The sequence below is a fragment of the Nothobranchius furzeri genome, chromosome 15, assembly GCF_043380555.1.
Source record: "Nothobranchius furzeri strain GRZ-AD chromosome 15, NfurGRZ-RIMD1, whole genome shotgun sequence".
NCBI lineage: Eukaryota > Metazoa > Chordata > Actinopteri > Cyprinodontiformes > Nothobranchiidae > Nothobranchius > Nothobranchius furzeri.
Genome location: NC_091755.1, coordinates 42,306,903 through 42,320,547, shown reverse-complemented (window position 1 = coordinate 42,320,547; position 13,645 = coordinate 42,306,903). Strand labels below are relative to the sequence as shown.

Here is a 13,645-nt window from a genome sequence, read left to right as displayed (position 1 = left end):
GTGGCGAAGTGGGCTCTCTTGTGAAATAACAGCTACCAGCCGGGGTGAAAGTGGAATCAGGCGTGGATAGAACCGCCTGGAGCCTGCAGCAGAGTGAACAGGCACTCTCCGGGCACAGTCTGCATAGTGCTTCCCAAACTCTCCAAGTGAATTATTATAGTTTGACCTGAGGTGGGGAATTTATGGCTGACCTATTTCCACTTGAAACAACATGTTTACTGACCTCTAGTTAAAGGGTGAAGCTGCTGGGCAGAGGTGGGAGGACCACAACTGTCAGGTTTACAGTAAACGTTACCGCATCACTGGGATGAAATGTCAGGACAACCTTTAGAGTCTGTTCGTAAGACTGCACCTCTCTATAGTTAGCATAGATGACCCAATGGCTTGCCCACGGGCCTGAACAGGAGACAGGTTACAGGCAGAGGTGTGAAGACAGACTCCAGAGAACAGAGCACAGCCAGAACCGCAGACAGCAGGAAAACCTCTCTGATGGACTACAGGGTGAAGACCGTCAATGCTCACCGGGACAGTCTTAGACAGGATGAGCTGGAACCAGTTTAGACACAGAAACCAGCAGCACGCTGGTCCTTCTCCAGGCTGCATGCAGGTTTCTCCACCAGGAGGGTGGAGGGATTGGTTCAGGTGGGTGGGGGGTGGGGGGGGGGACGGGTCCTTATGGAGAACAGGGGCGTTGGAGTAATGGAAGGTGTGTTTCAGCGCTACGGAGACAAGGGGAGACAAAGACAGAAGAAGACATTTAGGCATATTTATAACAGCTGACATTATTATTATTATTATTGTTATTATGAACTGCACTGGGGTCCTTACTAAACAACAGCTGTGTGTTCATCGTTGTGGAAATTCTTATGTTTATTAATACTTGACCATTGATTCAATCAACTGAATGTAATATGTATTGCTCTTCTCTCTCTCCCCCCCCCCCCACCCTCCCCTGTGTCCAGATGTTCGGGGCATTGTGCCACAGTTAGAACTGTGTGACTTGTCTGTTCATTGTCTCCTTTATCTCTTCGACTACAGGAAATGGGTTATTGATAAACATATTGATAAGATCCATGACAATCGTTCAGGTTATTTGGATGTAATAAACAGGTGATCAGATCGGACTTCTGACCTTTTAGCGCCTGCAGGAGGATTTTGAGTGAGCACTAGGAGCTCGGGAAGGTGCAGACTTGACAGCTCCAGGCTCTCTGCAGACCCCCGCCATCCTGGTGCTACCATGCTGACTCTGAGCCAGCAGAGAGGTGGTGTGTGCGTGTGGCTCTGACTGAAACGCAGCTGCTGCTGCTGCTGCTGCTTGGACAGGTTTAGACCTCTGGGTCGCCTCTTTTCTTCTCACAGAAAGCTCTACCTGTGGTTTTGGACCACACATTAGTTTGCTTTCATCCCATGCTTTAGATGTGTTAGGGTACACACGCACAGCTTTGGAGGAAGTTAGACTATCAGCAGGTGAAGAACACCTTTCCCTGCTGGAAGAGGAAGGAGCAGCACGAGAAGTGATGAAAGTGTTTTGACGCAGAGGAACTGAAAGAGCAAGTCACCCCTTACAAGAAGCGTACCTCACTCCCACTTCATGTTTGAAAAATGCAACAAATGCTGTTGCCTAGCAGACCAAGAGGGTGGAGCCACTAACAAATACACACACTCACGACATTGTGACATCATAGTGTACCAGTTTACATCATAGCATACCTCTTAGCCAATAGCGGTGGCAGATTTAAATTCAAATCCAGTGAAGAGTTTTTACCTGACAACGGCACAACACTGACAGTTTCAGGCAGAAATTTTAAATTTTAACTAAAATGCACTAAAGTGCTAAACTATTGACTACACGTGTATGCAGCACAATTAGACACGCATTTATATAGTTTATCAGAAAAAAAAAGTTGATTTGGGGGTGACTTGCTCTTGAAGCTCTCCTTCTCGATGCAGCTCTTTTAGAACAACCAACATCTGTTTTCGTTAACTCGCTGTTCAGAGAACTACTGGAGTCTCTACGTGTCAGACAACATCCACCACCTGAGACGGTGTTAAAGACATCCCTAACGCTGTGGCTTCTAATGAAGGTGGCATCCCGTGGGAGAGCCCCGCCTCTGTGGGAGGGGCTCTCTGTCGGAACGCTGCTATTGGAATAAAGAGAAGAACAGGTTCTTACAGGGCTGGTGTTCAGACTTCGAGTTAGAGCCCTCAGGTGGTGTGTGGCTGAAGCAGGAACACTGCTGCCGAGAACCGGGCTAGCCCGCGAGCTGCTCCTCAGCTGAGGCCGAGCAGGGCTGCTCCGGGGACTCCGAGGGGCCCGGCCCGACTTGTTGGCGAGCTCCTTGGCTCGGGAGCGGCGGGGGCTGCTGTTGAGGCTGTGTGGATACTGAGGAGCTTCCAGGTCCTCCAGGCGTTGAGTGAGAGCCAGTTTCTGCTGGATGGCCATGCGCAGCAGAGAGTTCAGGGTCTTCTTCTCATCTTCTGCAGCTGCCAGCTGCCTCTGCATCTCATCCAGCTGGGTGACGTACTGGTCACACCTGGAAAATGTGCACAGCAACAGCATGCAACACACAAACACACACACACACACACACACGAGCATGTTAGTTTAGACACACACACACACACACACACACACACACACACACACACACACACACACACACACACACACACACTTGATGGCTATGCGCCATCTACTGGACACAAAGAGAAGAGCAGCCAGAGGCTCAGGCCCTGTGACGTGTGGGTTAGTGGTACCTTTACATGATGAGCTGAACTAGCGTAGCGCCTTTCTGAGTCAGAGGACTCCAAACTGCTTTACACTACTACAGCCAATCAATCATCCATTCACACATTCCATACTCGATCATTCCACCCTGTAAACATCTAAGAAACCTTGAAGTTGCAGCCTGCATGAGTCTGCTGGTAAATGTTCTAGTTTTTACGTTGTGTTTGAATGAGTTTCTATGGTGACATGACCAGAAATGTCACCAACACGGTGGTGGGAAAGGGCAATGCTGCCTAAAATCTCTGATACATTTGTGTGGTAACGTTCTGCATGGCGATGTACCCTTTTCTTCTGTTAGGACGTGTAAAAACATTCTCACACACCAGATGAATTGTAGGAGCCTGACCAGCCGGCCCCACGCTTCCTTATGGGAAGCATCTAGTTCTCTGTGATGAAAACATTAAACTCTAAACTGAACTAAAGAGAAAAATGTCAAAAACACAAATAACATTTCTTTCTTGTTCCTCAAAAAGGTTTTACTTCCGGACTGAATAACTGCAGGTAAAATGATGCTCTGCTGTGTTTCATATCAATAATATTACAATAAGGTTGGAGGTTTATCCAGTTTGTTGAACTGTGCTCAGGCCAGCAGATCCGTGGTGGTCTGACCCACCGCAGCGTAAACGAAACGTAGCGGGAAAACAAGTAAACAAAACTGCTCTGTGTTTTAAAAAAGAACTACAGCATGGAGTTAGAGATACGACGCAGCAAGAACACACCTAAGATGTTCAGAGTAATCCCACATAATCTGTTTTCAGTGGTACGTCGGTTGTTTGAACCGTCGACTGCTACAGATCCAATATGGTGGCAAAAGGTCTACACTTCAGCGCTAAACATCGCCTCTACACATTTCGTTTTTGTTTCATCTTATTCCCACCTCTTGTATCTACTAGCGGTTTCATAAAATAGTACATTCGTACCGATTTCAAAAGTTAATTTCTTCTTCTAAAGTGGACCTTCTCTTTATTCTGATCGCTGTTTGAATGTGGGACTACTTTTTTTTAGCACAAATAGTAAAGTGGCTCTCACGTGGTCGTTGTAGACCAATGCCGTGCTCGTATTTAGTAACTAGGGAGCCAACATAGTGGTGTACTCCAGTGGGAAAATCGCAGCGATTATGATTTAATTACCTTAGAAACTCGTAAATTTAAGAACACAAATTATTGTTATGGAAACGTATTTAATGTAATGCCAGGGAACAAGTTTCTGTCAATATTTATTTAAATTAAAATGCTCTTACCAGTTAGTGTTTCCAAGTCTGTGACCAGCAGCTCTTCTTTCACCATTTAAATGATCCCAGTTTAGCCTGTTCCCATCAACTCTCGCCGCTGACCCAACACCGTACGGCTGAGCACCTTCAGTATTTAACAGTTCCTATTCAGAATCTGGAGCTTCTTGCTGCTGCTCCAAACCCATTTTTTCTGAGCAGAGCCAGGAACGGTTTACTTGAGCGGCGTCACTTCCGGTTTCCAGCAAGAGGCGCCGTTTTTAGACAGATGAGCTAGGAGATCCTAGTTGGATCAGTAATAGCACTGTTTTCTCTCAAATAACTTCCTTTTTTAAATGAAATTATAACATCTAGACCAGTTAAAATGTAAGGGCTTCATTAACGTGGAAGACACACTTTAGACGTGGTTTTAGACGGATGTTGTGAATTAACTTTTGGCTAGATTGGGGTTAGGACTAGAACAGCACTGGATAGGGTATGGGTTAGGCATAGTGGAGTCCCAAAAACGAATGGAGGTCAATGGAGGGTTCAGAGGGATATTTTAGGACAAGGGACATACTCTAAACACACTTCTAAACTAACGAAGACTTGAATGAAAGGAAATGGGTCTTTGTGGTGACGAGTACTTCCTCCACTTGATGGCGTCTCTGCACCATCAGACCTTTAAAACTTTAATCTTGGGTCTGCTGGAGCCGACAGCAGCTTTCTCCCATCCTTCTAAGACATCGCCACAGCAAACAGACCCAGACAGTCGGATGCTTCTCTGGGATTCATGTGGCTGATAATAAAAATGCTGTCAAAAACAGGAGTAAACAGGCACTCTGAGCTTCATCCAGCTGAGCACCGCTCAACAGCCAGGACCAACTATGAGGTGTAAGGCTGGAGCCCTCGAGTCATCGGTGATAAATGGTGCTCTGATCACTTTTCTGATTGGGTTTGAATCTGTCAGCTTGAGCTGTCCCAGAAGCACTCTGACCCAGGTGCTCCAGTCCTCTTCTTTACTTCATAGCTGTCACAAACAGCGCACTCCCATCAAAGCCATTATTGATGCAAACCTACGATCAGAGCAGCGTCTGGTGGCCTTCCTTCTACCAGCCTACAGCTAACATCTGACTCCCTCCTGTTGAGACAAATCAGCCTTTGCTTTCCCCCACCAGCACAAGGCAGAGCATGTGGTTGGTAATCTTCATGTGAACTGGTGGTGCGTTCACAGACATGAACTCCGTAAGCCTATTAGGCGAGCGGCGGCTAAAGCCCCGCGTCAACAAGCACCAGCACACTTCTAGGAAGGGAAATCACCATCTTCCCCTCATACTAAAACACTTTCCGTGGATGAATACATTACGGTTCCAGCTGCTTCCAGATGGGATCCAAAACAAAAAGAAAACTTACCGACTGGCGAACATGACTCGTAGTGAGGAGAATGTAGCAGCATCCTCCTTCAGAGCTTTGAGCTCGTTCCGCAGTTTCATCATGGTTTCTGACACCAAGCTCTTCTCAGTCTCATACTTGGTCTTCAGGTTGGACAAGGCCACTTCAGCCGTCTGCAACAGTCACAAATACATTTGACCCCTAAATGAACACGATCACGAACGACTTATGGACAACACAGATTGTGTGACACTTAAACCTTCTCCACAGGTGAGAATAGTCTGTGTGGAAAAGAGCCAAACATAAATGAAAACCATAAAAATGCACGCTTACATACGCACACAGGCACAGCGGCATCTGTGGACGGAGGGACACTTTCATACGGACTGACTTGTTTTCTGGACCATTACTGTATTTTAATATAGCATTACAGCTAAAGTAAACTCCTGACAAGAGTAACCCGACACGTCACTAAAAGCCTCTGCAAAAAGTTTCATTACAACTCGGACAAAATCTTCAAGCACTTCACTTCTACTCCGACTTAAACAACATTCAGTTATTTATTTTAGGACCACATTTCATAATAGGGGTTGTATCAAGTAGTCGACTTCACGGCTCTGTAGTGACTTGTTATGCCTGTCATCGACTAGTTGCTGTCGCGTGATAATGACCGACAAGATGCAGTCCTCGGAAAAGACAGCAGGTGACGAGCGCCCGTGCGTCTGGAGGCAACACGCTGTGCCAGAGCGTCGGTACTGACGCCCGCCGTAAAACGGACATTTGGCCCAATTGTGACCTTTACCCTCTCGCAATTTAACCTTCAAAACTCCAGCGAACCAGTGTGGGCCCGGCTTTAGTCCAACACAAAAATGCCGCCTGCTTGCAGTGACTTAGGTATGTACTACCCCCCCATCGCCACGGGAACACACATCGACACTTTAAACACAAGTTCAGCTTCTTACCTGTTTGTTTGCCTTCAGGACGGTTCTGAGGGTGGCAATCTGCTCCCTTTTAGTGCTGAGCAGAGATTTGAGTTTCAGAACTTCCTCCATTAGGCTCTCGGTGTCTCGCTCTGCTTCTGCGCTGCTGCTGAGCCCCGAGTACGGCATCACGCCCTTCTGACGACACAGATCCACAGCCACCTGGGCAAGCACAAAGGGGCTCATCACTGTTTGTGTAACTCACGCCATCAAATCAATCGTTTGGCAAATTTCAAATACTACTGAGATAGTATTTAATTTTAATCTAATCTAATCCAACCTTTCAACAAGTAGAAACGTTGATCTGAAATGTAGGGAAGCAACAATAATTCTGTGTTTCTTTTCATTTTTTTTTTTTTAAAGGATCATTTCCTTGCGGTTTGCTCAGAGGCCACAGCTCAACTTTGACCCGATAATCCAACGCAGCCAGGTGCGTGCCGGCCCGTCCTACAGCTGATGCTGCCTCTGGGACAGACAGGAGTTATTCAGGAACGTTAGCTGTCTGAACAGTAGATGGGCCTGGAGGTTATGGGTTACGAACCAGATTTTATCTGTACGTTTAACGTTTTCACTGAAGTAGCAGGTAATCAATAGTTAAAGGTTGGGACGCCGACACATCCATTTAGTCACAACAACTAGGACATGTGTCTTCTTACCCTGAGGTGCTTAACCTGGCACCGGATGACAGCGACCAAGTTGGAAACATTGGATGGATCTCTGAAGTCCAGGGTCGGGGATCCGGGGCAGGTCAGAGCGTCTCCAGAGACTCCTGCACTGTCCACCTCTCCCATGAAGTGCAGAGCTGAAGCTTTGGAGACAAACATGTCATTGGCTCTGGGTTTCTTCTGGGAGTTTTGCTGGGAGAAGACGTGGTGAGATCTTCGACCGCTTCCTCCACCACTCGCCCTAGCCCCATCGCGGTAATAGTCCAGGGTGACCCGTTTGGGAGTCAGGTTGTTGCACACACAGATGTGGTGGTACAGGTTGGACAGCTCCTCGGAGAACGCCAGCAGCTCTTCCTGGGCAACGTTCAGGTGGCCTTCAGAATCGGTCGCCACCTTTCGCGTGGCTCCAATCTCCCTTTCCAGCTCACTGATGCGCTCTTGATCTTGCTTGCTGGACTTGATGCACTGACGGATCTTGTCGGCCAGTTCCTGGGCCTCACCTCTCCAGCGGTCCTTCTCCTGCTTGTATCTCTGCTCCAGGGTGTTATAACGAGCTCCTGCCTGAGACAGTTCGTCTCGCAGCTTCAGAAGCTCTTCACTAGCTGCACGCATCCGCGCCTCCAGCACCTCCTTGCTCTTGGTGTCCACCTCGTAATCAAACGCTGCCGTGCCATCCTCTCCGGCTTCGGCCTCGTGCCTGCTCTCCACATCTGGGTTTTGCACGGCGTCCAGCTGCTGCAGCAGAGAGCCAACCCTGTCTTCCTGCTGACTGAGTGCCTGTTTGGACATCATCAGCTGCATCTGTAGCTCCTCCACCTTACAGGTCAGGCTAGACTTATCTCGTTCTGCCTAAAAACACACAAATAAAACACATTAGAAATAGAAACCATTCGTTTTAATTCATGTAGCTGAAACGCGATTTATTCAAGTGAACAATTAAAAATGATACGTTTCTCCTCCACCACCCATTAAAAGCTTAATGCATGTTTTATGTAACGCCCCGCAGGTCAGGCGTCTGTCCGGTTGGAGCTTTTAGACTCAACCCCCAACAGGCGTGTGTTGTAAATAATTAATTTCCATCAAACGGAGGAGGAACACCGTTTTATTTTCTAACAGGAAACTGATGTTCGCCGAGTCTGCCCAGCTTACTCAGTCAAACAGACTTCACATTTAACATTCCTTCTCCAGCAACACAAAGAGGAAGTGGTTTAAAGCAGGAAGAGGCCTCTCTGCCACGCAGCTAGACTCACGTGGGGTGAGAGAGCTTAACAACGCCGAATCAGAAACGACACAAAAGTAGTTCTGCAAATGAAAGCGCTGAACATTTTTAATCATAATAATAATGATAATACATTTTAATTAAAGCACCTTTCAGGGAACTCAAGGTCACCGTACAACAAAAATAATAAAAATCAAGTCAAAAGTTTAAAGAAAGTAAAAACAATCGACTCAGTTATTTCAGATGAACGAGTAACTGAATTACATGTTTTGTTGCATTTAGTAAATCTGTCTTCTTTCCCTAAAGAAGGGATCCGGTACCTCCCAGTAGGAGCGGATCTGTCGTGGTTTCTCACCTGCAGAAGCTGCTGCTTTAGTTTCTGACTGTCTGAGAAGTGGAGCTCGCTCAGCAGATCCGACACCAGTCCTGAAGCCGGAGCCCGCAGGAACATGTCGCTGCTGCGGGACGCGGAGTAGCGACTGATCAGGCCGTTACTTTTGGAGCCGCTGGAGTGAGCGGAACCAGAACCGTTGTTGTTACTGTCTTCCTGGTTCTCTACCTCTCCCCCCTGCCCCTCCTCCTGACCATCATCCAGCTGCTCCAGGTGGAGCTCCAGGTTCCCCACAGAATCAAAGGGGTTAAGGGTCAAGGCAGAGAGCTCTCTCCGCAGACTGTTCTTCTGCTCCCTCTCCTCCTTCAGCGCTTCCAGCGCCTCCTCCAGCTGCCGCTCTGCAATCTCCCTCAGCCTCGCTGCCTCCTCCAGCTGTGCCCGCTGCTCCTCCTGCTCCTCATTCTTCTGGGACAGCTCAAGCTTGACGGATTCAAATTCAATCTGAAAAGTGATCAGAGCACCAAACCGTCTTAATTGTCTAATTAAGAGCTAGAATCTGAACATCATGTTGGCGCCACGCAGACACAAACACAGCAGAACTTGTGTTACCAAGCTGGATAAACACTGACCTGGTTTTCCTTCAGCACAGACACCTGTTTTTGTAAGGATATGTTCTCCTCCTCCAGCTCACCATTGTCCTGTAGCTGACGTAGCTCACGCACTTTATATTCCTTCATTTCATCCCTCAGATGGCCCTTCTCTGCCTCCAGACACTCACACTCCTGAGGAAGACGGAGCACGTTGTCAACAAAACTTTAAATGTAAAAACACATGAAAGTCTGACACAGTAGTGACGTTGGAGGACAAAACCCACACATCTTTACTAGATTATACCTTCTTAAGCTGAGCGGAGAGCACCCCCAGCCTTTCAATCTCTGCGTGGGCGTTGCCCAGAGTAAGACGGGCCTGTTTAAGCTCTCCCTGAACCTCCTCCATCCTGGTTGCCATGGCAGCCTCTTTAGTGGCAGTCTCCTGCAGCAGACTTTCTTCCCGGCACTCTCCATCAGCTGCTGCACGCTTTTGGCTGCTCACAGAATCTGCAAACGCCTTCAAACACACAAAAGGAGTTAAGGAATGAGAAAACATCAAGACTCAGATGGACGACAGCATCCAACACTTCAAACATACGTTCACAGAGAGCCAACAGGAAGTGCACTGTAAACAGCATTCTGTAAGAAATATCAACAAGATGTCCAGCTGAGTTAAACTAGATCAAGAGAAACATGTAACTGATACCTGTAATCTGATTACATTGACAAAAAACAACAAAGTTCTGAGAGAACTTAGACCTGGACAACTTTTTGCACTATGGCTTGTTTTCCCACAAACTGGAATGAAAAAACACACACACACACACACACACACACACACACACTAATTTGAGAAACTGCCGTAGAGTCCTGTAGTGAAGCTAACTGACAGAAAATGGCTGTTGAGAACATAAAGAATGACCAGAGTCACTGGTGCTCTGAAACCTTGATTTCTAAATGAAAGTGTCTTTAGGATTTTCTCTTCTGTAAGTCGTTTAACCACTGCAACAGTCTAGCTACATGAGGGATTACTGACTCACACAAGGACGTTTTTCAAAGCCTGTTTCTGCAGCACCAAAGCCTCTGGTTTTATTCAAGATTTCCACCCAGAGAGAACATTTATGCACAAGTCAGGTGGTTTGGGATCAGTGAACACGTCAGGCTTACTACTTCGACTGCAGATTTAGACTAAATGAATAAGCAGATAGTCTTACTGTTTACAGATAATTTCATCTGGAGCTAACCTAATTCAATAGAAAACTATTGTCCAGTAAAAAGTTTCATAATAAACACAAACTCATCAACGGTGAGTGGCATCGTTGTGATGCCTCCATCGGTGCCTGTGCACACACAAGATGCTCTGGGGTCTCATTTATCAAACACTGTGAAGAATCCTTACTAAAACCGTACTTAAGCTCAGCAAAAAAAAAGTACTTATGCCAAGTAGGTTTGTGGTTTATCAAACATGGAGTACGCACAGCTGCACGCAATCTCCGCTTCATAAATCAGAAACTATCTAGAAAGGTTCTCAGCTGCTTTTTAGTCACATCCCGCCCTCACCACGCCCACTTACTGCCATAAATAGTCAAAGGCAAAGTGCCCTGTGGATCTCGTGCATATACATAAGCCGGCTGTTGCAGCGCTCCACCAATGACGATAGCGACCGTAGATCAAGGCAGATCAAGAAAGCCCTGTTTCACAGAAGCAGAAGTTGAGGTACTTGTGGGTGAGGTGGAGAAATGTAAGGAAGTATTTTTGCAAAACAAATAAGAGAAAATCCATGGAGTGGCACAGCGTTGCTGAAGCCGTCAATGTTGTGAATTCTTCAGAGAGATCTGTGGCGGATATAAAAAAATGGTCCAATCGGGATTCGATTCCCAGACTCCCGGGTGAAAGTCACGTGCACTAACCAGTCACCCAAACAGAGATCTCCCCTGTACAAGTAGCCAGGGCGCATGATCAATCGGGTCACAGTGACAGGACACACACACCGTCACAGACGCATGATGTTCTGTCTCAATCTGCCCCCCTGCTGATATTCTGTATTCTGTATTCTGCGCTTCAGGTGTCTGTGTGTGTGTGTGTGTGCGTGCGTGCGTGCGGAGGGGGTCTTGTTCTGTGTGAAAATGAAGCAGTACAAGTGATAATGCTGCAGGATTTCATAATGTTATCCTTCTCAGCAGCAGCACTGCAGGTGCTCTCCATGTCCAACATGTGTGTAAGCCAGGCCCTTAGTCAACTTAGTTGCGCACATTTTTTCGCTAAGTTTTCTTTCATGAATCTCAAAGTTTGCGTGGAAAGCTGCTTACACAGTTTTCCGACACCGTTTTGTGCGTAAGCAAGCTTGATAAATGAGGCCCCTGGTTAGTGACATCATCACCGAGACAAAACTGACATTCAGCTTCATGGATGATTTCATTTTAGACCACAACTAAAACTGACATGTGATTTAAGAGGAAGCAGAGTACTTTTGTAAATTCTTATGGTGCAAAAGTGATGCTCTAAAACTAAAATCAGACAATAACACCAACCAAGACAGCTCCTCACGCACTAAAGCTCAAATGAAAAGACTGAGTAGGTTAATCTTAAGATTCGCATATTTGCCAACTATTCGATAACAGAGAGCTCAGTTTTAGTCCTGAACTCAAATAACACGACTGACATGACCCCTACAAGCTGCCTGGAAAAAATAAATCGATTGTAAAATGTATTTTAGGTAATGTTTGTACTAACCGTGAACTTATTATTTTAACGGCGTAAAACCACAAACCGAGAAATCTGTCCTGAGAAAGTTGCACTTGAAAGCGGCGGAGGAGTAATAATTGTGTAAAATAGAAAAAGCACATGTTACAGATTAAATAATAAAACTGAACAAAGGGCCCTGGGAGTTCGTACCTCTTTGATCTGCTGTAGCTCCAGTTTGAGACTCTCATGCTCCTCCTCCAGCTGCCTGTGCTTCATCTTAAGGGCAGAACTTTCCTCCAGCACAACCAGCCCATAACGCGCTGCCTGCAGCTTTTCCTCCGTGGCCTCTTGGAGCTCCAGTGTCAGTCGCATCACCTCAGCATTCAAGTCTCTGCTCCCCATGTCGGCTTCAGCTTCTCCCTCAACTTCTCCACCTGCTAGGTCTGCATCCGCCTCCAGCATCCTTGCCTGGCCTCCCACCTGTCTGCTGCTGTTGGGTTTAGACACTGGCCCCTGTCACTGCTCCAGCCTCATTACAAAGTCCTACTAAGGATAAAACACAGCGAAGAAAGGACATAAAAGACAGCTTTTTGGTGTAGATTAAAAAATCTATTATATATTTTAACTGTTTATTTTTGTGAAGCGCCTCGTGATTTCCATCTTGAGAGGCGACATATAAAAAAGTGTTTCTTTCCTTTTTTAGATTCTGTTTAATCATAGTGGCATTAAACTGGTCAAACTGGACTCAAAACTGGGATTAACTGTGACATAAAATTGCTTCAGCCTAAGCTCAGAACAGCCAACAGCTATCTTACAAACCAGTGTAACCCAGCTATCTACCCGGCAGTCGTGTGTGTGTCATATTACAGAGCTGACTCTGCTTTTGTTATCAGGTAAAACAAACGTTTTGGTTCCACGGTGACGCTTCGTACCTTTTAAAGATCATCAAGGACGAGTCCCCGGCTCTCAAAGCTGTCAAAAATCGAGACAGTGGTCAACCATCGGCTACACCAGGGTCTCCAGAACCAGCGCAGACCCGGAGGTCAGCAACACGACAGCTGGCTTGGCCAAAAGCACAGGGTGTAGTCAATTGTCCCCCATTTTGGTGTGGTGTCCTCTCATGTTCTGAATCTGTCCTGTGTGTGTGCCAGGAGACATGTGGCTAAACTAAGACATCCAGACAGTATCCCACCACCACGTTTAACATAATTAGATCAGCTAACAGACTCCAGCTCAGAGAGGGAAGAAGAGCTGCTGGAGAGATGAGAAGTCGTCTGACAGGGATGCTAAAGCCAAGACGACACCGGACACAGAAACGGGACACTATCGGACAGCTAGCATCAGTAGCGTAGCTTAACGTGGATGAAAGTAGTAAATAAAATCTAACATATCATCTCAAAACAAATAGAAATATCTAACAAATCGACTGCTGCTGGTACGTTATCGACCAAACAAACGCCACTCACGCGCCCATCTTTAGAATCCTATCAGACAAGCTAATTAGCTCAACAGTCAGCCATCACGAGCCCATACGCACTTACCCCGAGCCTTCTGACCTAAAATGAAGCTATTCGGCCGGCCGCCGCAAAGAGGAAACTCCTCACCGCCTCCAGGAGCTGCAAATGACAGCGGGCTCCTAAGCAGTTAGGACTGGTGCGAGGCCAGTTTGGCGTATAGTGGTAGCCGCTCCCCTTCCTCACACCCACCTGCTTCACTGAACTCGCGCAGGGTCGCGTGTCGCGCGCCGAAAACGTGAATGCCCAACTACCCCCTCTAGCTTAGCAGCGA

General features: G+C 46.8%; 1 protein-coding gene across 9 annotated transcripts; it reads right to left on the bottom strand.

Annotated features, from left to right (window-relative positions):
- Positions 1-494: 494 nt before the first annotated feature.
- On the bottom strand, positions 495-13,553 carry zgc:162200 (protein bicaudal D homolog 2). Of its 9 annotated transcripts, none has more exons than XM_070544857.1 (11): positions 12,790-12,986; positions 12,068-12,403; positions 9,477-9,689; positions 9,212-9,364; positions 8,607-9,083; positions 7,024-7,881; positions 6,350-6,529; positions 5,409-5,560; positions 2,174-2,534; positions 1,133-1,369; positions 646-719 (listed from the first exon to the last, which is right to left on the bottom strand). In XM_070544857.1, the coding sequence occupies exons 2-10, from the start codon at positions 12,317-12,319 to the stop codon at positions 1,136-1,138; spliced, it is 2,880 nt and encodes a 959-aa protein (XP_070400958.1). In that variant the 5' UTR covers positions 12,320-12,403; positions 12,790-12,986; the 3' UTR covers positions 646-719; positions 1,133-1,135. The 9 variants fall into 9 exon arrangements, with proteins under 9 accessions (XP_015822769.1, XP_070400958.1, XP_070400961.1 ...); XM_070544860.1 differs by lacking the exon at positions 646-719 and adding an exon at positions 13,399-13,553 and having other exon boundaries at positions 1,008-1,369; positions 12,068-12,400; positions 12,790-12,829; XM_070544856.1 differs by lacking the exon at positions 646-719 and adding an exon at positions 13,399-13,538 and having other exon boundaries at positions 1,008-1,369; positions 12,068-12,400; positions 12,790-12,993.
- Between the last annotated feature and the right edge of the window lie 92 nt (positions 13,554-13,645).

What these genes read in the sequence shown, in the direction of transcription:
- zgc:162200 (XM_070544860.1), bottom strand. Translation starts at nt 12,319, where the DNA reads ATGCTGGAGGCGGATGCAGACCTAGCAGGTGGAGAAGTTGAGGGAGAA. An exon ending in AGCTACAGCAGATCAAAGAG is followed by an intron (nt 9,690 to 12,067) that starts GTACGAACTCCC and finishes GTGTGTTTGAAG; the next exon opens with GCGTTTGCAGATTCTGTGAG. An exon ending in GAAGTCTGAACACCAGCCCT is followed by an intron (nt 1,370 to 2,173) that starts GTAAGAACCTGT and finishes CCAAAACCACAG; the next exon opens with GTAGAGCTTTCTGTGAGAAG.